Source organism: Rhinolophus sinicus, chromosome 1 (assembly GCF_057876585.1).
Source record: "Rhinolophus sinicus isolate RSI-liver-muscle chromosome 1, RSI-T2T, whole genome shotgun sequence".
NCBI classification, from domain to species: domain Eukaryota; kingdom Metazoa; phylum Chordata; class Mammalia; order Chiroptera; family Rhinolophidae; genus Rhinolophus; species Rhinolophus sinicus.
This window is the reverse complement of record NC_142501.1, coordinates 158,176,953-158,202,305: the sequence shown is the minus strand read 5'-3', so window position 1 is coordinate 158,202,305 and position 25,353 is coordinate 158,176,953. Positions and strand designations below refer to the sequence as shown.

At 36.7% G+C, this 25,353-nt stretch overlaps 1 protein-coding gene across 1 annotated transcript; it reads right to left on the bottom strand.

Moving 5' to 3' along the window:
- Positions 1 to 2,783: 2,783 nt before the first annotated feature.
- CXCL8 (C-X-C motif chemokine ligand 8) lies at positions 2,784 to 5,886 on the bottom strand. The gene is made up of 4 exons (XM_019720055.3): positions 5,724 to 5,886; positions 4,715 to 4,850; positions 4,358 to 4,441; positions 2,784 to 3,904 (listed from the first exon to the last, which is right to left on the bottom strand). Exons 1-4 carry the CDS (start codon positions 5,785 to 5,787, stop codon positions 3,883 to 3,885), a joined length of 306 nt encoding a protein of 101 aa, XP_019575614.3. The 5' UTR covers positions 5,788 to 5,886; the 3' UTR covers positions 2,784 to 3,882.
- Positions 5,887 to 25,353: the final 19,467 nt, after the last annotated feature.

Here is a 25,353-nt window from a genome sequence, read left to right as displayed (position 1 = left end):
GAAGTCCCAGCCTAAGCCCCAGCTCACTTCCGCATAGTCCCCTCCAAGCCACACCCCAAGCCAATCACCAGACGACACCTACCCCTTCCCCAACTCCAGGAAGTCCCCAACTCATAAAAACCTGCTCAAAACCTTGCTAGGGGCTCAGTCTTTGGGAAGGATCCCACTGAGCCCGCCGGCGTAATAAAGCTGACTCTCCTAACTCTCTGAGTGCCTCCTGGGTTCTTTCCAGCCCTGGTATCTGTAACAGTATGTGCAATTATGTATTATAGAATTTTACAATTAATACAATTTTAAGGTGAATACTTTTTTTATTATTTCTTCATACCTTTTTATTTTGGATGTGTGTCTGTATCTTTACACTGATGTTACTACTTGGTAGAATTTGATTTGTGAATTTATAATTCACACAAATGGATTAAAGGTATGGGGTAATAGATTGCATGTTTAAGTTTGTGTCCAAATCTGTGTCTACACAAATGAAACCTGTGTCTATATACTGATTTTACTAATATCATTGAGGCAAAATGAAGTAAAAATTTTCAATTCAGCAATTGACTGCCTTTTCCTTCTCTCTAACTCTTGCTCTTATACTCTCTTACTCTTTTTCTTTTTTGGCTTGGGTACATAATACCTAATTTCTAATTTGATCCACTTATTTGACTTTTTGATAGAATACTTTGCTGTCTTGGAGACAGTGACAATATAGATGACAGAGTGGAAAAATCATTAAGTATATTTTAAAAGTGATAAAGATAATTAAAAAGTAGGTTTTTTTTAAGTATTTATTATTAAGATTCACTAGGTTGGTGCAGATGTCTTCACTTTACTGTCAGAGATGGACATTGATCATATTAAAGAAGTATATTTAACACATTAAGAGGTTTTGTTTAAAGCTGGGAGTTCTTTGATGATTCAATCTCCAAATAGCAATAAAAATTAGCCCCCAAGATGAGATTTTTGAGCTACTTTTATGACTTCCTACTCCTTTTTGGAAGGAGACCCAGGAAGAAGAAGGGCTTACAGTGTTCACAATTTAAAATGAGATGTACCTGGAATCCACCAAAAGTTTTCAGTTCCAAATTTAAGCTTTCTAGAGAATTCTATAGTCCTTTAGCATAGCTTTATCTGTCAGTATTTGTTCTGTTTCATGGCAAACTCCAGTCACACTGAAATTTTTCACTTCTCAAATCATGTCATGTTCTGGCTTACAAATTACTTCTCCACTGCTGTCTAGACCACCCTTCCCCACACACTCTTCCCCTTACACTCTTCTTCCCTTTGTGTGGCCAACTCCCACTCATCCTTCACATTCTAGTTTAGACTTTCTCAGGGAAACCTAGGCTAGTTATGCAACGTAATTCCTTGATATCTGCTTCTGAAGAACCCTGTACCTCTTCTATCGACATTTTATTAAAATTACTTGTTTGCTATTGGTTTTATTCATTATGTATGAGATCTACAAGATGAAAGATGGCAAGAGGGGGTGGGTACAACAAGTGACCTTGAATTTGAAGAGAAGAATATGAAAGTGCATTTAGGCAGAACTCCGAGGAAGAAGAAGCCCCACAACATGGCCTGAGAAGAGCACAGGCAGGGAGAAATCAACTCTAGAGGGAACCCTATTTCTAAGAATAGTAAATATCAGGGTTGAATTTCTAGTTAGTTCCTGCTTGTGCATCACTTATACATTTTTTACTAATTCTACTATGCTGCACACTTTTGTGTTCATGTGCACTGGAAATTAGAAAAGAGAATGGGCTTTGTTCCACACCACAGATAATGGTGGACCCATAGAGAGAATTGTAGCTGCAGGTACAGAGAGAGTGTGTCAGGAGCTAAATGACATAGGAAAACTAGGTTGCAATGTGAACTAGTGAGAAGATGAGAGAGGACTCTCTTCCTGACTCCCCATTGTAGAGCTTTAAAAATGAGTGGGTTTAAAATACCCAACAACAACAGCAAATTATCTGGGGGATAGACAGTATGAGTCAAAGTTCTAAGATTCTTATTTTTTGACTAACAATGTAAAGTTAAGCATTGGTTAATTGGATTTCTTAAAACTGTGGATTGCTATTCATCATTTCTGGAAAGTTTTCAGCCTTTGTCTGTTTAAATGTTATCTCTAATCCTCTCTTCTGCTTGTAAAAATCTATTTTGAAACTTAGAATACCTTATCTCTGTATTTGCCATGTCTTTTCCTTTCTTTTTCCAATTTACTATCTCTTAATCTCTCATATAAATTCCAGATTCAGTTCTTTGGGTTTGTTTCCTAGATCTCCAATTTTCTTTTCAGCTGTGTCTAATCTGAGTTTTTTAGTTAAATTACTGTCTTTTTTACTTTTAAGAGTTTTGTTTGCTTGGTCTTTATTCACACATTGAACTACTTTGCCTCATAAGTGTCAGTTTTATCCCTCATTTTGCTGAGAAGCAGCTTATCACATGTATCCTCTTCCCTCTTTACTGACATATGGGCTGTGCTAAGATGTATAGACACCTGGGCTGCTTCGTGGAAAATCTAGTCAGCCTTATTAGCAAAAAGGTATATAGTGCGATTTGAGAAAATTTCCATCATTTTATGAAAGAGACTACTTACCATTTGTAACTATCTCTGGAAATAAGTTCTATTTTTCTACAAATCAAGGTTTGCAATTTCCAACATAATATACAAAATGCTAAGAAGAAACATTTATGTTTTCTAAATCATGTAGTTTTATTTTAAAATACAATCAAAGATATAAAACAATAAATTTTAAAACTACCAAAGAAACACAAACACCTGATGACCTTGACAATAAATTTTATTTTAAATGTGTTATAGTTACATTTATATTTCTATACCATTGAAAACAGTAGAAAAAAATCTCTTTGGGAGCATGTAAAAGTATCTTAAAGTAAAAAATAGAGTGTTAAAAAACCACAAGTATTTAAATAAAATTATAAGTATCTATTTGAACATAATAAATAAGTTTTAACCAGCAATAAATTACTTTGTTAATATTGTCTGGTGAATTTTTGTTGTTTTAAGAAAGATAGACGTAATTCAGAATTCTGGTGACTCAATACAATATAGTATAACAAGACAATACAAGGAGTATCAAAAGTAGGATTGCTAGTTCAATCAAAATTTAAGATAAATAATGGTGTACTTATACTAAAAAATTATTCACTGTTCATCTGAAATAAAAATTAACTGGATGTCCTATTTGTTTGCTTTTAATTTTGCTAAATCTGGCAACCCTGATCAAAATAAAACAACTCTGATCAAAATAATTCTATATATTGCTTAAGATCTAAAATAAATATAAATTCATGACCATCATTATACTATCCTATCAACAATGTGGTTTTTTTTTCCCATTTTTCAAATTCATGCACAAATATGACTATATTTCATGCTTAAATAAATATATAAATAATAAATAGGGGCATAAGTTACATTTGGAAATAATTTACATGATCATGAAAAAGTTAAATTGCTTCCATGTGTCCTCACATTTCTGTGAGGTAAGATGATGGGCTGATACTTTTTCTCCAGGCTAGTAATAAAGAAGAAACCAAGGCACTGTTGAACAGGCACTCATGGATCTTGGCCAGCAGACGAGGGTTGCAATATTTAACCAGAAAAATAATACCAGATTTCCAGCTAAATTTGAACTTATGGTATACAATGAATAATTTTTCAAATATAAGTGTGTCCTAGATATTCCATAGGACATTGAAAAAAATCTATTCATTGTTTTACTCAATATTCAAATTTAACTGGGCATCATGTATTTTATCTGGCAACTCCACACCAGACCCACACAGTCCATGAAGCACTAGAGTAGGTTTGGTTGAAGTTTCAGTGGCATCTTTACCAAGGAGAACACTTTTTTTTTTTCATGGATTCTTCTTCTCAGCTCTGAAAATAAATAAAATAAAATTTAAAAATTAACATCGTTCTAGTAAGAAGTAAAGTATGTTCCTTAAAGATATGTTTAATGTAGATACTAATAGTCTTAGATAGTCATGTGTTAGAAATGGTCTATATTTTCAACTATAAATACAGAGACCAGATAAGTTATCATCCAAACCAGGACACTTCTGAGAATGAAAGGGAACCATAGTAATAACACAGGTAACAGGCATAAACCCAGACTTCCCTCAACAAATTGAGATATATGGTCTCCTCATTTGTCAATACTACAAATTCACTATTGCTGCTCTTTTTTTTTTTTTTTTTTTTTGATTACAGAGGCAGTTACCTAAAAGAGATTTTCAGCAGCAGCAGGAAATTTATAGGCTGACTCTTGGACTGTATATCTCAGGATAAATGAAGACTTTAAATTACGTATTTTTTAAAAAATCAACTAACCTCTTCAAAAATATCAGCACAATCTTCTGCACCCACTTTTCCTTGGGGTCCAGGCAGACCTCGTTTCCATTGTTGAGCTTTACACTGAAATGAGAGATGCATGATTAAAATAAATTATTTAGTGGGTTTCAGACATCCCTTTGCCATTCAAGCCACGGTTTCTTAAGTATGGGCATAAAATCTAAGTTTAAAGAAATGTTGAGCTACAAATCATGGAAGGTACCATATTAAAATGTCATGAGGGCAAAGGATTTTTCTTTCTGTTCATAGTACCTTGAACTTTATTGGACACTTCCACCTTCCTCAGTTCTAGGTTTTCTAAAGTAAAAAAATCTAATCACTTTTGAAAGTACTTACATGATTTCTGATTTTTCACAGTGTGGTCCACTGTCAATCACTCTCAATTCTTTGATAAATTTGGGGTGGAAAGGTGTAGAGTGGGTGTTTATGCACTGGCATCGAAGTTCCGTAGTCATTCTTGACAGAACTGCAGCTGTCAAAAAAAAAAAAAATCAAGCAATTAATAGTTGATTTTATCAATAGGCACAGCTCTGCTAGCTAGCTACTCCCTCTTTAATTCTAGTAAGAAAACTTGGTGACTGTGTGTTTTTTTCTTTGTTTTAAAACTAGTCTTTCTTGACAACATTGAATACTTTCTACATAAAGACTTGGGGTTGTCTTTGTGCAATGTTGACATCCTTATAATACTTTCTTCCTATTTGATATTGCATAATCTTCTGTGATATCACAATGTTATTTATGGCAAGCAAACTAAGATTCAACAATAGGAAAATTGCTTTCAGAAAGAATTAATAGAAATATATAAGTGAGTTGCACAGAGATGTCTTGTATTTTAGCAAAATACGAATGCTTAAGAGAAAAGAAAAAATTGTAAAACTATATACCATTAACATTCTAACTATATTTGTTTTATAAAAGGCATCCAAGAAGGTCTATAATCTGTCAGGATGTCCTTAAACCAAACAAGAATTGATAGTTGTCTGAAGCTTGTCAAAATAGTACATGGAGTAAAATTACCTGAGTTATCTTGCTCAATATTGATAAATAATATGGATAATAAGATGTACTCTAAATTATAGATTTATGTTAAATACATGCATACTGCAGAGTATGAATGGTAAGAATGGAATGTCTATATTAACCAAACTTCATACTTTTCTAAGTGTTGTATAGATATACAGTCTAAAAAATTACAACTTCAATTGAATTAGTTCACCGTAAATGACTACAATTATTTTCTTTTCCTGAATAAAAATGATGTTTTTATCAAAGCATTAAGATAATCTTGCTATCTGAGCATTACATTTAGACACAGCAAAACTCTGCAACAGAAAGATGGGCTTACCTCTACACAGAGATGCAGAAAGCAGGAAAGCAGCCAAGACAGCCACAGCCAGCTTGGGAGTCATGTTTACACCAAGTGTTTTCTTTCGGCTTTCTTACTGGCTCTTGTCCTAGAAGCTTGTGAGCTCTGTTGTCCCCAGAGACTTGTGTTGGATGGAGAGCTCCTGTGGCTTTTTATATTATCGCAACAGATAGTGAACATATGCACCCTCATGCTTGCATTATGTCAGAGGAAATTCCACACTACGCAATTTTCCGCCTGCCCTTTGAGTGCCTGAGTCATCAGCCTTCTCTAATTGGTCTCTTATCAAGTTTTCAGCATGACTGAAGTTTTATTTGATCTTGACAATAATTTAACTTTATTTATTTTATATAAAAACATGTCTCTTTTAAAACATGTGTGAATGTAATTTTTAAATAGTTAAGCCTCTCACTTTGATTCATCATTATCAGTTGTATTCCTTTTTATTTATAAATAAACTTATCATAGTACTATCTGCCTGCTGTTAGAGTAAGGTCCTTTATGATTATTCCTTTATGGCATAATCATTTCGGCAAATTATTATGTGCTGCAACGATGGAGGACGTAAGCTAGTCAACCACTTTTATTGGGAACACAATTTATGAAAAGTCCTTTTCTAAGCATTTTGGGAAGTTTCCAGGAGCACATAACAACTTTTCAAAAGATTTGGTTTTGCTAATGTGTGTTTAACAGAATGAAAGGGCACGCCTTTACACCTTTCATCCTGTTCCACAAATATTTATCAAGTAACATCTGAGTAATGTGGGATCTAGAGATAGATAAGATAAACTACTTGTTCTTAAAGAGTTTGGTCTATCGAAGAATAAAGCAATATAAGGATCTGACTATATTACAGAACAGAGAAGTGACACCAAGACATTAATTCCAACAGGGGCAGAAGGGCAAAATCTTCCATAAGCAGTTTCATCTGAGTAGGGCATTGAAGGATGAGAGGTCTTTCAGAAAAAAATGAAAGGGAACCACAGATTCTAGATAGGACACTCAAGTGGTAACATGCAGATATGCTTATGCTCCAGGAAGTGGTTCACTGGAGCTACTTGGTTGGCGTGGGATGAGGTAACCTTAGTGGAAAGGTAAGCGGTGTACGCTTCTGTGGAAAGAAATGTAGGTTCAAACTCTGGTTCAGCAACCTAATTTTTATGTGGCTTTTAAACTTTCTAAGTTCCAGTTTCTATATCTGTAAAATGGGTTTAATAACCCATGAAGATAAACATATAAACTTTCTGGCTTCACCTTTAAACTGGTGAATTATCATCCAAGAGCTATGGTTTATATTTCTCATTTTGTCAGATGATTGATTTCCAAATTACGAAGACATTCAATCAACAATTATGTCCTAAAATTCTCATTTGCTTTAGAGGCATTCTTAATGACAGACTGGTTTCTGGAATACCAAATTGAGATTATACCAGATTATATCACGTAATGTAACAATATAATAAAATTCAAATGATATCAGTTCAAGTTATGTTTTGCTATAATTAAAACTCCAGATCAAAATTTGATTGTATTAGAATTCAAGCTGACCTTTCAGATTGAAAGTCTGTAGTATGAGAAGTGTTAAAATCTATAGAATTTCAGAACATTTAAGGAAAACTAGTTTAAATACTGATCTAGGATTTAAATTAAATTATTTGACAAAAAGTGATTGAAAATTGGACCAAGAGTAATGAAGTTTCAGAATGTGAACAATTGTGGTTTGGGGAGAAAACTTCCTTTGCTGTAAGATTTGTGTAGCGAGCCCAGCTAACTTCTTAAATATCATTTCAGTTTACTTGACATCATAGACACTGTGTGTGTGTGCATAAATTAATTCTCATAACAATGGGATAAGTAATAATATCCTCATTTTACAGATAAGGAAACTCAATGTTTCCACGTTCATTTATTCAAGTAGTGGTAGAGCTGATAGTTCAAAAACTTAACTAGTTTTATCTCTGGTCTAAAAGCACATTCACGAAAGGGAGTTGAACATACTTTTTTTCAGGACACTAGAACAAAAAAGGCCATCTTTTTTCTGACTCAATGTAAGTTTCTTCCTCCATTCCTCTTGAGTCCTCAGAAATCCATCTGGGTTTCCTTGGATAAGGGGAGCATTAAGCAAGGGAACTTAAAATAGTAAAAGTCTACCTTTGGGAAAGTACACAGTTTATAAAGAATTCTGCTTACTTCAACATCTTTCTACTTTCCCAAGAAGCTCGATATAGCAGTGAGAGTGTCCACACAGGTTTATGTGGAGAGAGAATGCCATGTTTGAGAGCTTTTCAAAGAGGTTATTTGGTTTTTGAGCAATCGTGTTTCTTTTTATTCTTCCAATGTACCTAAGATTTGGACAAAATAGGACCTGCATTACATCACCTTCTGTCTCAAAGCAAATGTTTATTATAAATAATGTAGTTTCTATTGTTTTTAACTATACTATTTCGGGAATTTGATGGTTCACTTATTCATTTAATATATATTATCTTCTAAAGCCAGGTATTGTAGAAAGAGATGTAATTACTGTGTAAATAAGAGTTTATGGGATATCAAACATTAAGCTGTTTATTTAAGTTCCAACCAGCTCCTGAAACATTGGAAACACTTAACAGAGAAGAGCTTCCAGAGACCTTTTTCATAACCGTGGGAGTAAGTCTACTATCCAAGCAAGGGGAGAGCTCAAGAAAGAGCTAAAAAAAAATGGTGGGCATTTACTTTCTCTACATCTGTACATGACTCTTCTTTTCCCAACAAATTGTCCACAGGAAAACTGAGTGTCTTTCGGTATGTTAAACCATCTAAGTAACACACACTCCTCTTCAAATAGGGATTTTAGAATTACGGCTTTTTTGTAAAACCAAACAAAATTGTATTTACAAAACAAAGTAGAACAGAGTGGGAAAAACATGAGTTTTGAAGTGAGATGAACTTGGATTTGAATCTTGTCCCATGCTTATTAACTAAGAGAAATTGAACAAACTTATTATATGCCTGTGTTATATTTGCTGCTTAAAATCTGAGCCATATTTCCTAATCCCAGTAGTAAAGTCTCAACTTGAATCTGGAATTTTTTTTCTCATTTTCAGGAAATTAGTCTCATGTTAGCAATCCTGGAGGTTAAGAGAATTATAGACAAATGAGAGATCTGAATTTGACTCACAGTGTTATTACTGCAAAGGTCATAACATAAAATTCCTGCTCTCTGAAATTTTAGTCAATAAAACTCAGAGTTAGCCGAAAGATTTAAAATGTGTTCATACTGTCTGCAAATAAAAAAACAATTATTTGTACTTTGTTACTATGTTAACTTCATGTACTCAAGTATGTCAAGGACATTTCAGTTCCATCTCCAAATTCAAATATCTTGAATTAAAAATTTGTGAAACTACAAAGCAAAGTTGGTCCATGCTGCTAAAGGTGTTCTACTTTTTAAAGAAAAGACATTTTCCAAAGTCTTGACAAGTTGGAGCATCAAATAGTTAAATGCACTCATTTTGACCAAAGTCAAGTCAGATTATGCATGGGTGTTAGAAAAAAACAAATCTGTTTTCAAGCCTAGTTCCACCACTTATTAGCCAAACAGCCATGGGATGTTTTTCTAGCCTCAGTGAGTCTCAGTTTCCTCATCTGTAAAATGGGAATAGTACCAGTTCCATAGGATCAGAGTGAGATGAGGATAAATGAGGATATGTATGGAAAATGCAAAGAATGGGGACTGGCACATAGAAAGTGCTTCATAAATGTCAGTTTTCTTCCCCTCTAATCTGTCATTTAAGTCACACTTCACTTTGCCTGGAGTAGGAAAACCACACTTATTTTTAAAAGCTTACCAATCAAAAAGTAACTCTATATTGGCACAATAGATCCCCTAAAGCTTACATCTACCCACTTTTATTTGTTTCAATTGTAGGGTTTTCTTTTTTATACCTAATAATTCAATTCACATTTGTGTGTTTTTTAAAAAGTACGTTTGAGATACACAGATGGTTAGAATTGAGTATCATTTCCAATTCTATCTCCCAAATCCATGAAAATTTTGAGATGGAGTTTGAAGGATGGGATAGAAGTTAAGAGACTGGTTGTGGAAACAGAAATTTATTATGGACTTGGGACACCTAAGATCAGCCTGTCTTCAACAGGAAAAAAATAATTACACATAAGTATTTATTTGTAATCACTTCTTTTCTTTTTTAAATTTATTAAACAAAAGTTTTACATTTGTTAGATATATACTAAAATCTAAGAAAAGTTTCACTTTTGTTAGATTTATACTAAAACCATTTAGAGATCTGTTTACTGTAATGTTTACAATAAAAGATATCTTTGAAATGAGAATGATTAAATATTATTTGTCACTGGTATTTCTTTCGTGTGAAGATAATAGGAAATGAAATCACTTGACAAAAAGGGAAGTTGGTATGTTAGAAATGACTGGACTTATATGTATGTGTAATTATATCTTGAGGTGAATAGGACCTACACATGCAATTGAGTCAAGTGACAGAAGAAAAAAATAAAAGACTTTAAAAATGCTGATTCAAGGTGGTACAATTGTATAAGGATTTTTTCTTCTTTTTCAAAAGTTCCTTTATTATTTTGATCTCTTGTTTTTTACAGATGTGATTATTTAAAATGTAGAATTAAGATGAAACTTCACAATTTGAAGAAAGTAGCTTAAGTGGAAAAACAAGTCTTATGTTATAATTCCTATATTTTGTCTCTCACAGCTCTCCTTAAAACTTTGATTATTTTAAAGGTTTTGTTTGAAAATATGAACTTCACCTTAACTAGTTCTGCGCCCCACTTCGGCCTTAGGGATTGCTGAAGTATTTAAGTCATAATTTGACTGAAATCCAAACTCCATGTTAGTGGCTTCTATTAAAGAGAAGAGCACTCAACCTGCTTGTGTGCTTGTTTGTTGACATAGGTCGCACCCACTTGACTGGAAATTCCACGAGGCCAAACACCACGTCCACCCTATTTATACTGTGAGCCAGCTTCCAAGTGCCTGCACCAAACAGGTGCTCTATTAACATTCCTTGAATGAAAGCACAAATCCCCCGCTACTCAGAACCTTTCCCAACAAGAGCAATTTCAACAATAGGAGGTGAAAATGTTTATTGTTGTATATTTTTGTTCTCCCTGAGGACAACCCAGAATTCAGTATGGGAACTCCAGTTTTAGTTCATGCTCTCCTTTAGTGGTTAATAGATGAAATAGTGACCAGTTCAGCCAGGCAGCAATTTCCTCCTTTGGTGAATTAACCATACAATCTCTTTTAAGCTGCTCCCAGGCTGGGGTAAGAGGCACCATACAGCAGGCAGGTAAGGGATGGAGAGCATCATGCAGGGACTACAAGTGACTGGCATCCACTGATGGACAAGGGCTCTGCTGCTTCCTTCTTCCCTTTGCCTGTGTTTCATGGACTGTGGAGAATCCAGAAGACCACACAGACGGTATTTCCAGAGGCCAGTGAGTGGACATGAATGGCATCCCACAGATATAGTCTAATTAACATTAAATGTGCTCAGACTAAACAGATTAGCTTCCCTTTTAGGTATTACCTCTGTGGTTCTTAACCTTTTTTATTTTAACCACTTAATCCTTTGAAAATATAATGAAAGTTATGTACCCTCTGCTTACCCCTCAGCCTAAATGTACAAAGTCATGCATCAAGTTTCAGGAAGTTTACTGACCCCCATTAAAAACTTCTAAGGAGTACGATCGATAAAAGAGTATATAAATTGGAGGTATGATACTTAAGAATAGTGACTGAAGCCCAAGTTTCCTGTCTTTAAGTCATGTCAACTGAAGGAGAAAATAACATGTTCTGACTACTGCTTGCTGTCCCTGGATGTGTCCAAAACAGAGACTTCAGAAAAAGTTCTTCAAGTTCTCAAAGAGAAAGTGGAGACAGATCAGAATGAGGAGGAGGAAGAGAATCTTCACATTAAATTCAAGATATGATTGACCTTTAGTTTTGTTGTCATCCACAAGAATAAATCCCAAAACTGTCCAAAAAGATGAAAACTGAGTACAACTTTCACCTGAGGCAAGCTGCTTAAATAATCTGCTAAAAGGCCGTGCCAGTGACAAAAGATGGCTGAGGTGGAGGGCAAAATTTTAATCCTTTCGTAATTCCCTTCAGGTCACGAACTAGATATATAATTCAAGAAAGAAAGGGGGAAAACGGGATGTTTTCACATAAAAAGAAAACAAAATTAGAAAATAATTCAGATTGTGGGTTTAGAGATGTGGGCCAGTCTCTCAGAATTCCCTAAATTTGTGCAAAATAAGGCTATAAAACTTCTTAATCCATTTGTTCTTAATCTGGTGTCCTATAGTATCTGATTTCCAGGTATGAGTCTGTTTTGTCTAGGTGCTTTATTTTCCCGTCTGGCATAATTTACTGTTTTCCATACCTAGAGTGCTCTCTTGACTGGATCACATTACTCATCAGAATTAAATCCCTCCTTGCAGTCCCTAAACCAGGAATGAGGAAATTACCACTTGCAGATCTAGTGGAGTTTTGAAACAAAGGAAAAGCTCTCTACTCCAAACTTGTTGGATGAACTTTTCATGCACTTCCTTTTCTCCAGCTGTGGGGGGGGGGGAGTGGCGGGGCAGGGGTGGGCGGGAGGGTGGACCTGGAAAACACCACTGGTACCATCTCCTACACAGTTGTAGATGAAAGCAAAATGAGCAAATAAGGGAAAAACAGATAAGAAATAATACACCCAGCCAGAGAAGCAGGACCTTGAAAGCACAGACTAATGGGACCCAAAGAGAACTGAGGCAGGTATTGGAGAGCCAAGGTTAATGAGGAGAATTAAAATGGTATGTTTCTTTTCTGAGCTTGACTTACTTAGACTTCAGCAATGGGTGCAGAGTCCTCACTCAAGAATAATTGTACTAACGGGATTTATTACTAAGTATATCATGTTTTATTTTTTGTATTAGTCACAATAACCCCATGGTTTTGTATTATTTTTTTCCATTTAACAAATGAGGAAACAGACTCAGAGAGGTTAAGTAACTTGCAGGGGATCACCCAACAAGTAAGAGACAGAGGTAGGATTTGAACTTAAACAGAATTCCAGAGACTCTGTGTCTCCTTGGGAAGTTTCTCTCATGCGTCTGCAAGTTTCCCTACTTTCTCCTACACTCTCCTGCCTGAGAGGATTTAGAAGGCTGGAGGGGAGGATCTTGATTCAGTGACAGGACAGGGACAACATAATCCAGTAGAAGGATTAGTCCCTCCTGTCACAGCCTCAGGTATTTCATTTGTAAAATGAGGGAAATTGTTTCTACATATAATCCCTTCTGTCTAATGTATTATTCTAAGAAGGATAGTATCTCATATGTTGAGTAGATGGAGAACCTCCTCTGGGAAATTTGACTACTTGTGTTAGGAGAGGACACTTGCCCAAACCTGAGATTCAGCTAAACTTCAAGAGAATTTGCACTTGCCCTTAAATGTAGCTAACGAAAAAGTCTCATTTGCAAGGTTTTTATCTGACCTCCTGAGGGAAAGGCCTTAATTTTAAATTAAGGGCTCAATGAAGAAAAGGCCTAGAACTGGAGGTCATGGTAACCGTGTGAGTTACTAGAAGACTTCTAGCCTCCTACCCCCCAAGAACGAGAGGAAATGCTTCCTGTGCTCTAGTCTCTCCTGACACAGTTTCCTCTTACTTGGTTTCCTCATGACTCTTAATTTCAACTGTTGACCCTTTATTGTGAAACACGTAATGCGGTTGGAGTTGGAAACAATTTTTAAAAGAAAGAAAGTAAGCAAGCTCACCTGATTTGCTCCAAAGCAAAAACATCAAATTTAATGCCTATCCCTTGAAAATATATGTAAATAATGGCCTCACTTTCCCATTATTCATTTATTCAACATATCTTTACAGAACAGTTTCTATATCTCAAGCATTTTTTCCAGTTGCTTGGAAAATATTAGTGAATGACATGAATAGAAATGGCTACACTTACGGGTGTTTTAGGTGGATAATGTTTGTGGGGAAAAAAAAAAAAAAGTAGAGCAAGGCAGGGGGATCAGGGTTTCAGGTGGGTGAGGGGATGAGCAGATTACAGCATTAGAGAGCCAGGCAAAGCCTCCTTGAAAGTTGAGAATGGGCTAAGAATTGAGGGATACAGGAATTAGCTAAGTGGCTGTGTGGGTGAATATTTTAGGCAAAGGGACAGCTGAAGTAACAGTTCTAGTTGGGAGCATGGTTTATATTTGAAGAACAGTAGGAGGCCAATGCACCTGGGTTGGGATGAAGGGGAGATGAACAGGAAAGGACAGAGAGAATACTGGGCCAGATCAGATAGGATTTGTAGGTCATAAGGATTTCTGCCTTCACGCTGAGTGGAGAGCCATTGCAGGGTCTGAAGCAAACCGGTGACATGATCTGACACTCTGGATGCTAGGGGGGAAAGAGTTGGGGGTAGGGGGCAAAGATAAATCAGGAGGAGGAGTTAGAAGTTATTGTGGAAATCCAGGAGACAGATGATAATAGTTTACAGCAGGCCAGGGTGGTAGTAGCAGGAGTGGTTACTACTGGTCAGCTTCTGGATATTTTGCAGCCAGCACAAAATCTTGAGGGACTATGTATGAGATACCAGAAAAAGAAAATTCACTGATGACAAAGACTTTAAGCGCAAGCGATTGGAAGGACAGTCTTCACCAACTTGCACACTTGAGAAAGTATCTAAGCTAATATTACAGTGGTATTTGGGTATTGGGCAATTATTGCCTAATTGAACACTTCGGGCTGTGTCCTGAGTGGAGTTCGTCTATTAGTCCCCATAGTTGCCCGAACTTGTGCGTATTGCCGGTAGTGCAAAAAAGACAGAGGCAGGAAGGGAGGGTAGAGGGCGAGGGGTAGATTAATATTTATTGTGTTCCAGTCACTGTACTAAGCTCTTTTTTAAATAAAAATTATATGTTTAAGGTGTACAACATGATAATTTGATATACATACTGAAATGATTACTACTAAAGTTGAGCTATTTAACATATCTTCTCCCATAGTTACTGTTTTTTGTGTGTGATGAAAGAACCTGAAATCTACTCTCAGCAAATTTCTAGCATTCAGTACAGTATTATTAACTATAGTCACCGTGCTGTACACTAGATCTCTCTATTCATCTTATGTAAGTGCAACTTTGTGCACTTTGACCAACATCTCCCTATTTCCCCCACATTCCCACTCCTGGGAACCACTATTACACTCTCTGCTTCCATAGCCAACATTTTTAGATTCCACATATAAGTGAGATTATGCAGTTGTGTTTTTTTTTCTTCTGTGTTAATACTCTGTTAGTTTAAGATGTATGTGTTTATTTGATCCATTCATCCATTGATGGACATTTGAGTTGTTTGTCATATTATGGCTATTGTGAACAATGCTTCAGCGAACATGGAAGTGCAAATATCTCTTCAATACTGATTTCATTTTCTTTGGATATATGCCCAGAGGTGGGATTGCTGGATCATAAGTTAGTTCTCTTTTTAGCTTTTTGAGGGCTGTCCATACTGTTTTCCATTGTGGCTGTACCAGTTTGTATTCCCACCAGCAGTATACAAGTGTTCCGTTTTCTCCACATTCTGGCCAGAACTTGTTTTCGTTTATGTTATTTTTTAAGTAATAGCTATACTCACAGGTGTGAGATAATATCTCATCATGGTTTTGATTTGCATTTCCCTGAGGATTAATGGAGTCGAGCACCTTTTCGTGCACCTGTTGACCATTTGTATGTCTTTGGAAAATGTTTATTCAAGTCCTTTGTCCATTTATTAATCAGGTGGGTTTGTTTTTTTGTGGGTGGGGAGGGGGGAGATGTCTGTTGAGTTGTATGAGTGGATATTGTGGATAATATCGGATATATGGTTTGAAAATATTTCACCCCAATCTGTAGGCTGCATTTTCACTTTGTTAACTGTTTCCTTTGCTGTGCAGAAGTATTTTAGTTGGATGAATTCCCTCTGGTTTATTTTTGTTGACTGCACTTTTGGTGTCATATCCAAAAAGTCATTGCGAACACTAATGTCAAGGAGCTTTATCCCTGTGTTTTCTTCTAGGAGTTTTATGGTTTCAGGTCTTACATTTAAGTCTTAAATCCATTTTGAGTTGATTTTTGTGTATGGAATAAGGATTCATTTTCATTCTTTTGCACATGGATATCCAGTTTTCCCAACACCATTTACTGAAGATTTTTTTCCGCACTGGGTATCCTTGCCCTTGTTGAAAATTAGTTGACCATACATGTTTGGGTTTATTTCTGGGCTCTCTACTCTGTCTCATTGGCATATGTGTCTATTTTTATGCCAGCCTCATACTGTATTGACATACTATTCATTAACATCTATGGTTTGCAAACAGAGTTTATCAAAGGGGTGGGGATGAGGGGCAGGAGGATATTTGTCCAGGGCTTTGTATTCACAGAAACTGTCAAAGCTGGTCTTTGATGTTATCAGTGAACACGATTGCCCTCTCAGCAACACAGGTATATTGATAGGATTGAAAACAGACGATATTGAACATTCAGCTTTGAACTTTTTATCCCATCTTGGACACAGAGCCTGAATGCACTATGACGTGCTTATATAAACATTTTTATATTCTACTACATAAGATTGTTTTTCTAGTTTTGTTGAGATATAATTAACATACATCACTGTCTAAGCCTGAAGTAGTTTGTCTTATATATTTGTTAACGTATATTTTTAATCACATGAACATATTATATATAATAAATTATAATATAGTTATACAATCTTAAAAGTATAATTTATTAAATGTAAGCAGAAAGCACTACCTACCTTCATCAATACACCAAAATAAGGGAAAAAGAAATTTTGAAACAATAAGGTATTTTATCTTTCCTGTGACAAATTAGTGTTCCAGATGCCAATCTTAAGCTATGAACAAATTCCAACCTGGGTGCATTTGGAATCTTGGGGCTTGGTAGGTAATGTGTAGAGAGATACTGTAGGTTGCCCTTAATCGTATTTACATAGCAATGAAGAAAGGTTTCTAATTGGAAAAGGCTAACCCAAGGAGCCCAGGTGATGTTCAGTATGTCCCAGTATAAGCCCTGCCTTTCGGTCAGAGGCTGTATTGCCACACTCCCTTCTGCAAAAGGAGACTTGCCGAAAGGTGTGGCAAGAGTTTCAGGAAATGCAGATTGGGTTTTAGGCAAGCAGCTAGTCTATTCCTCAGATTTTCTCATTTCTTAGGAACTATACCAGTTCTCTTGCTCATTTTCTGTGGTGTGTGTGTGTGTGTGTGTACTTGCATGCGTGCGTGCGTGCGTGCGTGTGTGTGTTTGCTGTTGCATTTAAACACTCAAGCTTATCATTTTCCACATCTATCTCCTCCCAGTTTCATCTTCATCAGAATTTCTAAAGCCTGTTGGAAAGTCGGCCTTCCAAATGCTTCTCCCATGGACAACTTGAGGCTCAAAGTTGCTGTTCTGAATCGCCTCAGTTAGGAAACACCATGAGGATCAAGGTGCTGCCTCTGCAGCACTGGCTGGTCAGAGAGTTTGTGGAGTGTGTGTGTGTGTGTGTGTGTGTGTGTGTGTGTGTGTGTGTGTGTGTGTTGGGGAAGGGGGATATCTGTCTAACAACTTGTTTAGGGTAGGGAGGAGTGAAAGGAGAAAGGAAGAAAGGATGAAAAAAGAGATAAGAAAGGAAGAAATGGGTGAGGTTGTTAGGATACCTGTTTTTTTCTCCAAAAAAGTAGGCATTTCCTTAATGCCAAGGATTATTAAAATGGTCACATCAAAATATCTTTGGAATATGTAGCAACACAATGTATAATAGTATATTGTACATAGTACAGCCTTTTAAAAAAATGTGGTAAATTACCCATGACATAACATTTGCCACCATAACCATTTTTAAGTGTACAGTTGGTTCAGTGACATAAAGTATATTCTTATTGTTGTATAACCATTGACACCATTTATCTCCAAAACTCTTAGTACTGACTTTTGAATAAAAATGATCTTGGTTCAAATCGAGGCCCTGATACTTCATAGAAGCACTTATGTCTGAGGCCTCAGCCTGTCTCCTTTATAAATGGTATATTAAAAAGAAAAAAAACTTAACAGGTTGTGAGGATTAAACAATAATGTTTGTAAAGTGCTTAGTATAGTGGTAAATGACAGTGTTCATTATTGTTGTTATTATGAGTTCATGGAATCTCGCCCCTTGTTATTTCTCCATGAATGACATGATTCCAAACCTTTCTATCATCACCTAGGGACCCTCACTCCCAGATCCCTGAGAAAGAAACCCCAATGCTCCGTAGATTTCTATTTATTATTATTATTATTATGATTATTATGATTATTATTTTAGGACTGTGTGTCATTTCCTATAGCAGGGAAATGGGGCCAGGAAAAAAAAAAAAAAGTAGCTGTTAAGGCAGTCAAAGAGTAGTCTTTAGCACAACTCTGTTCCAACACAAATTATCAACCTGTTTCAAAAACTATAGAGCAGCAAATTCTCTGAAGCAGTGAGGCAGGGCCTGGGGTGGATTAGGGTCTGGGCAGCTGGTCGTGGCACAGCTTTAACAGGGCAGCCTCCATCCACTCAAGGACTACTTCCCTGGGTCCACATCTCCTTCTTGTGACTTTTGTAGCTCTGGCTTAAACCAATGAAACGAACCATCCAGGAGGGCACAATCTATTTACTCCCCTGGCTGGGCTCCCACCGCATGTCCAGCTCTCCCCTCCAAACCAATGCTTCCCATAGTGTATCTGAGCTTGGTGTCATAGCCTGTCAGGCCTGCTCTGTAGGAAATTTTAAGGCAGGTTAAGTTTCAAAAACTCCTGTAGGGATTGCAATTTATGGAACCATTCTGAGTTTCCATACATTATCCCATTCAGCTTTCAAATATGACTCATCCTTTCTCCCTCCCTCCCTCCCTTCCTTGTTTCCTTCCTTCCCTTTTCCCTTCCTTCCTTTTTTCTTCCCTAACAGTTACAGTTCCTGATTATAAATATGATTCACATTCAGTGTAGAACATTTGAGCAATAAGAAAATATAAAGAAAACAAAAGTTATCTGTAATCTCACCACCCAGAGATAAAGACTTTGATGTACATCTTCCAATACGGTTCGTATATTTATGAATGTATATTTCAAAATTTGGATTATACTTTATATACAATTTTGTGTTCTGTTTATTTCACTTTCCACTCTCTTCCAGCGTTTACTATTAGTCAATATCTACATCTCATGATTTTTAGCATTTGTGATATATTATAATATGTGGTTTTACCAAGTTACTTTTTGAAACTTCTCCCCTGTTTGAGCCCCTTCCCACTTTCCCAGCTCCACAGCACGAGGCTGAGCCCTCCTTTCTCTGGTGTGGCTCACCGTAGAAATTTACTCACTGGTCTAACCTCAAGCTTCATTTCTCCACCATCCACTCATTTTTGCCCAGGGAACTTACTAAAACGCAAATCTGACCACTCCTTTCCCTGGCTTTAATCTTCAATGTCTACCCCCACCCCATGGCCTTCAAGACACAATTTAGCCCCTGGACACGACAAGAGTCCTGCCCTACTGGACCCCTTCGGACCTCTCTAGGCTCCTCTCTGGACTTGTCTGTTTCCTCTCCCACCCTCAGCTTCATTCTTGGCTCTTTGAGCTCAGTGCACATTCTGTCTGGAACACCTTTTCTCCACCACCACCCCCTTTTTTTCCCTCAGCAAACCTGCTGGTCCTTTACAAAATCTAGGCATCACCATCCTCTCCCCCTTGCCCTCGACCTGCCCTCATCTGGCTTCCAGGCTCCCAATCCGCTCCCACCTCATTCTGTGAGCCTACCTCCAGCCTAGTGGCCACACCAGAATCACCTGGAAGATTTGTTGCAACACAAATCTTGGGACTATTCCCAGAGTTTCTGTTTCCAAAGGAGGTGGAGGCAAGAATTTGCATTCTACAAGTTCACAGGTGAGGTTGATGTTGCTTGTCCAGGAAATAGACTTTAAGTCCCAGTGTTGTAGCCTAATGTGCCGTATTGTAAGTGATTTCTTTTGTTTCTTCCTTCTGGACAGGGGCTTCAATGAAACAGGGTCTGAATTGAACCCCAAGGTCTTAGTACATGGTGAGCACATGAAATATCTCCTAAATAGAGGAACTCTTCCAGGAGACCTCCTGCCTCAGCAACCAAGTGGTAACTGTGACCATACAAAGTTGGCTTCTACTGTGGGCCCCACTGTGATGGATGCCTCAGGCATGACTCAATACCAATTCCTGTGCAATATCATTTACTGACACGCTCCAGGAGTCATGCCTCTGAGTCTCTCCACCATGCATGGAATTTCCCAAAGATTTTAGAAATCTCCCTCTAAATCCCCTTTCCTTGGTAAATTTTCCAGGGTCGATGCTTCAGAAAATAAGAATAAAGCATTGTTTTCTTTTGGATAAATCACCAATTGTGCAAATGTCTCTCATTAACTTTGCTATTAGGAGCCACAAAAATGTATGGTAGAAGTTACATGAGGTTTATCTTAAAATTGGGGTAAATTGTTTTTGTATATGTAAATTATTTATATTTTTGGTAGCGGGTAGGGAGCAAGAAAGGCAGAACTTAATGTCGAGGAAAATCTAGTGTCATAGAAAAAAAGCCTCTTTCAATATGACATAATGAAAATGTCTCTAACAGAAAATGAATTCTGTTCTATTTATTACCCTACATAACCACATCTGCTTTCATACAGATGACAGGTTGAACCTAAACCTAAAGCTACCAAATTTGGGAAAATGATTGTTCATTATATTTCCCGCAGACACATGAGGCCAGGAACCAAAGCACTGCTTCCCTAAAGTGTCCTGGTTTCATTTTCATGTGTTACCGGCAATTTGTAGGTGTTAAGACAATCTTTTAAAACGTGCTAATAATTTGCATATTAGTAATTTCTATTAAAACTGCTAATAATTTCTATAGGAGTAGAAGATAAAAGAACTCCTGCTGACTCCGTTTTCAAAGACCCCTCTGAAAGAAATTTCAGTTTCATTAGGTGAGCTTGCACTGGACTGCACTTGAAGTCAACTTTCCCTCCCAGCACTAAAACAGATGAAGCAGGCCATAGGAGTGACCCAATTGCCTCAGTACATATTATCCCCTAATTTCTTTGCAGCTGTTGCCTAGCCTTTATGGGGACACCCAATTCTATTTGTTTTCTTTATTCATTAACCCCATAATCACCAGGGCACCAATTACTTAGTACGTAGTACATGAACACAAGTGTAGGCCACTGAACTAAAAACAATGACAATTCAGATTTATGTTCCTCATGGGTGATCAACAATTAACTAGATGACTTATAGGTATGTAATCAGGAAGAAAATAAAGATAGCTGACAACATAGACACATTGCAACTAATTTCTACCTATAAACAATATCAAATATGGAGATGAAGCAGAATCTTTTCCCCCCTCCCTCCTAATATAGGAGGACAAGATTTACCTTGAACAGTTCAGGTGGCTCTTTCTTGAGTTCTAACCTCCTACTGAGGCATAGGTAGTAATTCAATAACCAGTAAATAAAACCCCAGGAGTTCTTTCTTGTCAAGCTGGCAGAAAGTGGGCAGTCCTGGATCTCAGCCAAAGGAAACATTCTGATCACTAGTTGACCCTGAGCTGGAATTCAGAGAACCTAAAAATCTCTACTTAGAGACACTCACATACACAAAATACTTTGCAGCCACAGTTGACCAAAATTACACAATGATAAAAATGATGATTCATTTGATACATGTAAAATTAAAAAATGATTTTCTAGGTAAAGTGACAAAATCATTTATTTGAAGTTTTGATGATTTGCTCTTAGGCATCAATTTGCCAAACTACACAAGTAGCAGAAAGTGTCAAGACTTTACCTACGATGTAATTATGACAGCGTTTTATTTCTTTCACAATGTTCTTAAAAGGCATTCTGTGATTAATTTTGCTCATTACCATGCTTCTTTCATCCATTAAGTTAATATTTATTGAATGACATTAAATGCCAGGGGATGTGTTAGTACAAATGAATTTTGTGAACATTTATTAATGCAGTCCACTAAATGTTTTATTAAGAAAGTTTAAACACTGAATTTAAGATATTTGTGATATCGATATTAAACACAAAATTTATATTCAGAAAGTTCAACCCCCAAAAAATACCTTCAAGTATAAAATATTAGTTCAGCCTGTAAATGATAAGAAATTACCATATACTTCCTTTTTTGTCAAACAAAAGCAAACATAAGCTATTATCATTATACAAAACTCTGAGTAATGTCCAAAGTGGGGCGGCGAGTGGGAGGAGTAGAGAATCCTCATCCTGTGCTTCAGTTTAGCTTCATTTATTCCCTGAATGATCATACTCTAACATCTCCTCATTTGTCCTGCTTAGTGCAGAAGAAACAAACCTATAATTATTGGGTAACCAGGCCTAACAGGCACAGCTGACAGCGCTAAGAACTCTGAAGGGCTATGACCACCATGTGCCTCCTACATGGATTTAATTTTTCCCTGATCCTCTCGTCCCTCTGCCAGTTATTGAACCAAATAATGTTGGGATGTCAGCAGATTGTAATTAGTGTTTGGAGGAGAAAGCATGGCTCACTCCAATACTTGTTTCCTTCCCTGCCATGTGTCATAGGCTTTAGTGAAATAGGCAACTTGGGGGTTGAGCAAATGAAGACATGAGCACAGGACAGGCTGTAGGTGTTAAGTTGCAGGCTTCCATACCCCCAAGCACCAGGTTGGAGCACCCTGGTCCTCAGGGTTGCACAGCATCATAACAGATTGTACAAGAAGCCATGGGATAACATGGCTATCTCCCTGGTACACCAGTTTTAACGGGTATAAAGGAAATTAAAATAGTACTTTCATGGTGCATTGAAATAACCATGGAAAATGTGTTATGTAGGCAATGTGGCTTAAATCTTTAAGTTAAAACAAATGTTTTCAAAGGTATTTCACACTTGTGTGGGCCATCAGGCTTCCACCGCCGGTCCTAAATCCCTAGGCTCCCTATGTACCCTCCTCCTGTGCTGTCAGAGGTACTTTGGCTGCAAGAGTGAGAGGTGCTGGTCCACTGACTCCTACTCACTCCCAGGAGCTCTGCTGTGTTTAGCAACTCATTGTAGCTATGTGTGTTTATTTTCTGTCTCTTACCTGATTGGGCACTCTGTGAGGACGGAGACTGTGTAATTTAAATCTACCTCCTGCATTGCACCCAACACATAGCTTGGTGCATTGCAAATGAAGTAAAACTCACTAATTCCACAACAGATGTTCCTTGAGGAATATTCAAGGGGAGAGTTAATTCCAATCAAAACTGTGGAGAAGTCTACTATCAAAGTTCCCAAACCACCCCAATTCTATGTTACACTTCTGGGGCTCAGGACCCTCATTTTTTGTTTTTTCCCCCTTTTCAAAATCTCACTTTTGATTTGTCTTTTACAATATGAAATAAATGATTAATAAAACATAAAGTGTTCACCCTAATAGAAAAATGTGTGTTCCAATGGGGAAAAAATCTTTTAACTAGAGAATTACAGGCATCAGTCAGTGGGTAGAAAGAAATTATGTTTGTCATTGGACATTCCCAGTTCTTCTAAATGGACACCAAGTAGATGATTATATATTCCAATGACATAAGGCCAGATTTGTAATCCTATGCTGGATTACATGAGTCAGATTAACCACACTTTTTTTATGAAAAAGGTATTTTAAAAAAATCCAAAATGAGCTGTCATTTATAGATGACATTACATACTGTGGAACCCATTGGAATTAGTTACGGACATGCATTTAAATCTATGTTTCAGTTCTCTGAAACATAAAGAAAACCCCTTGATCCTTATGGGTTTCACTTTACTCATCTATTAAATAATAATCTTAGGAAGTTATAGCAGAGAACATTTAACAGTATGTTTTCTACGTGCTGGGAATTTTCCTTAGTGCTTTCCCTGTAAGTAAGTCATTTAACTCTTACAACGACCTTAAAAAGTCGGTACTACTATTATCCTCAATTTGTTCTCAGATGAGGACACTGAGGCAGAAGAGGTTATACTGCTTATACAAAGTCCCATAGAGACTAAGTGACAGAACAAGATTCAAACTCAGCTATCAAATCCCAGAGCCTGCCTTCTTAACCACATACCATGAGCTATAAATCTCTTCCAGGACTAAGGATCTACAAGTCTCTTTCATTCACCCATGATGAACATCTGATAAAACAGCATTAGTCAATGAAGCATCATAATAAAGAAACTGCACAGTAGACAACACTTGCATAATAAATAAATTATGAAGATAATGGATTGTGCCTTGTTTGTCCAAGTTTCTCAGTCATCATAATAATTATTTGAGGGTGACTTATCTAAACCTCTTTGTTCTCAGGCTATTTTAAAATTTGATAGTATTTGGATTCTGGATGCTAAGATCACTAATAAATCATCATTAAAGTTGACATTTTTCTGCATTTTGCAGATCCCAGCAGAATGGATAAATTCATCACGTGTAATCCCGTTGCACATAAGAGATCGCAACTACTGGGCTACTCAGGGTCAGAGCTAAGATCTGGAAGCTATAAACATCCTTAGAAATCACATAGTCCAAATTCTACATGATAGACTATCTTTTTCATTTTTCACTTAAGCAAATCTTTTGTTGTGCATTCAGAAACTTAAATGAAGCTACAATTCCAGGAGTTCGAAATAGTTGGATGTATTTTTCATGAGCAAAGAGTTTTTATTTATAATGTGGAATATTAAATATTAAACATTAACAAAGGCTCTAAATATTAAAAGGGACATTATTAACGGCACAAGAACTTAGCTATATTTTAAGACCTCTGCAGAGAATCCTTATTCAGTAACTTGACTTGGATTTAGGACTTTATTTTATGAGCTGATCTACACAAATCATTTCCCCCTTATTTCCCTTTCACTGAGAGATTTGGGTTACTTTTTCACAATAAAGCATTTATAGAACTCTTAACTATTAAAATATTCTCATTGCCTGCTCACCAGACCATGTAAACCTCCCATAATGGAGTCTGTACTGCAATATTAAAGGCTGATAATTAAACGTACTAAATGTTTTTGGTAAATTTCTCCTTTTCTTATAGCTCTTTCTAGGTCATCTAAACTGACCAGGATGTCAGGGAAGTGGGTTCTGAAACGTCCTCGGTTTCCTGAGAAAGTCACTCAGTCTCTTTGGACATCAGATTCTTCATCTACTGAACAAGGAGTCAGCCATCTCCATCATCCCTTTCTGAAGTTGTCCTAGTGATGAATTTATACATGGAGCTGCGACAGTGTTGGTCTCATTTGAGGGAATTGTCAGAAAAAGTAAATGTCATATCTTTTAAAGTTCCTCAATTCAATCATCTCAAAAAGTTATGTATCCCCAGATCAGATATACTGCAATAAGCAATCATTATCAGCATCTTGAATGTTGAGCAATTGTCAACAATATAATTAATGTGACTCCAGGATGAATTTTCCTAAGTCATTTGTTGGTGCTTCTGAAATGCGTTTTCAAAGTAGATACGAGGTAGCATACCATATTGTTGAGCACCGTCCT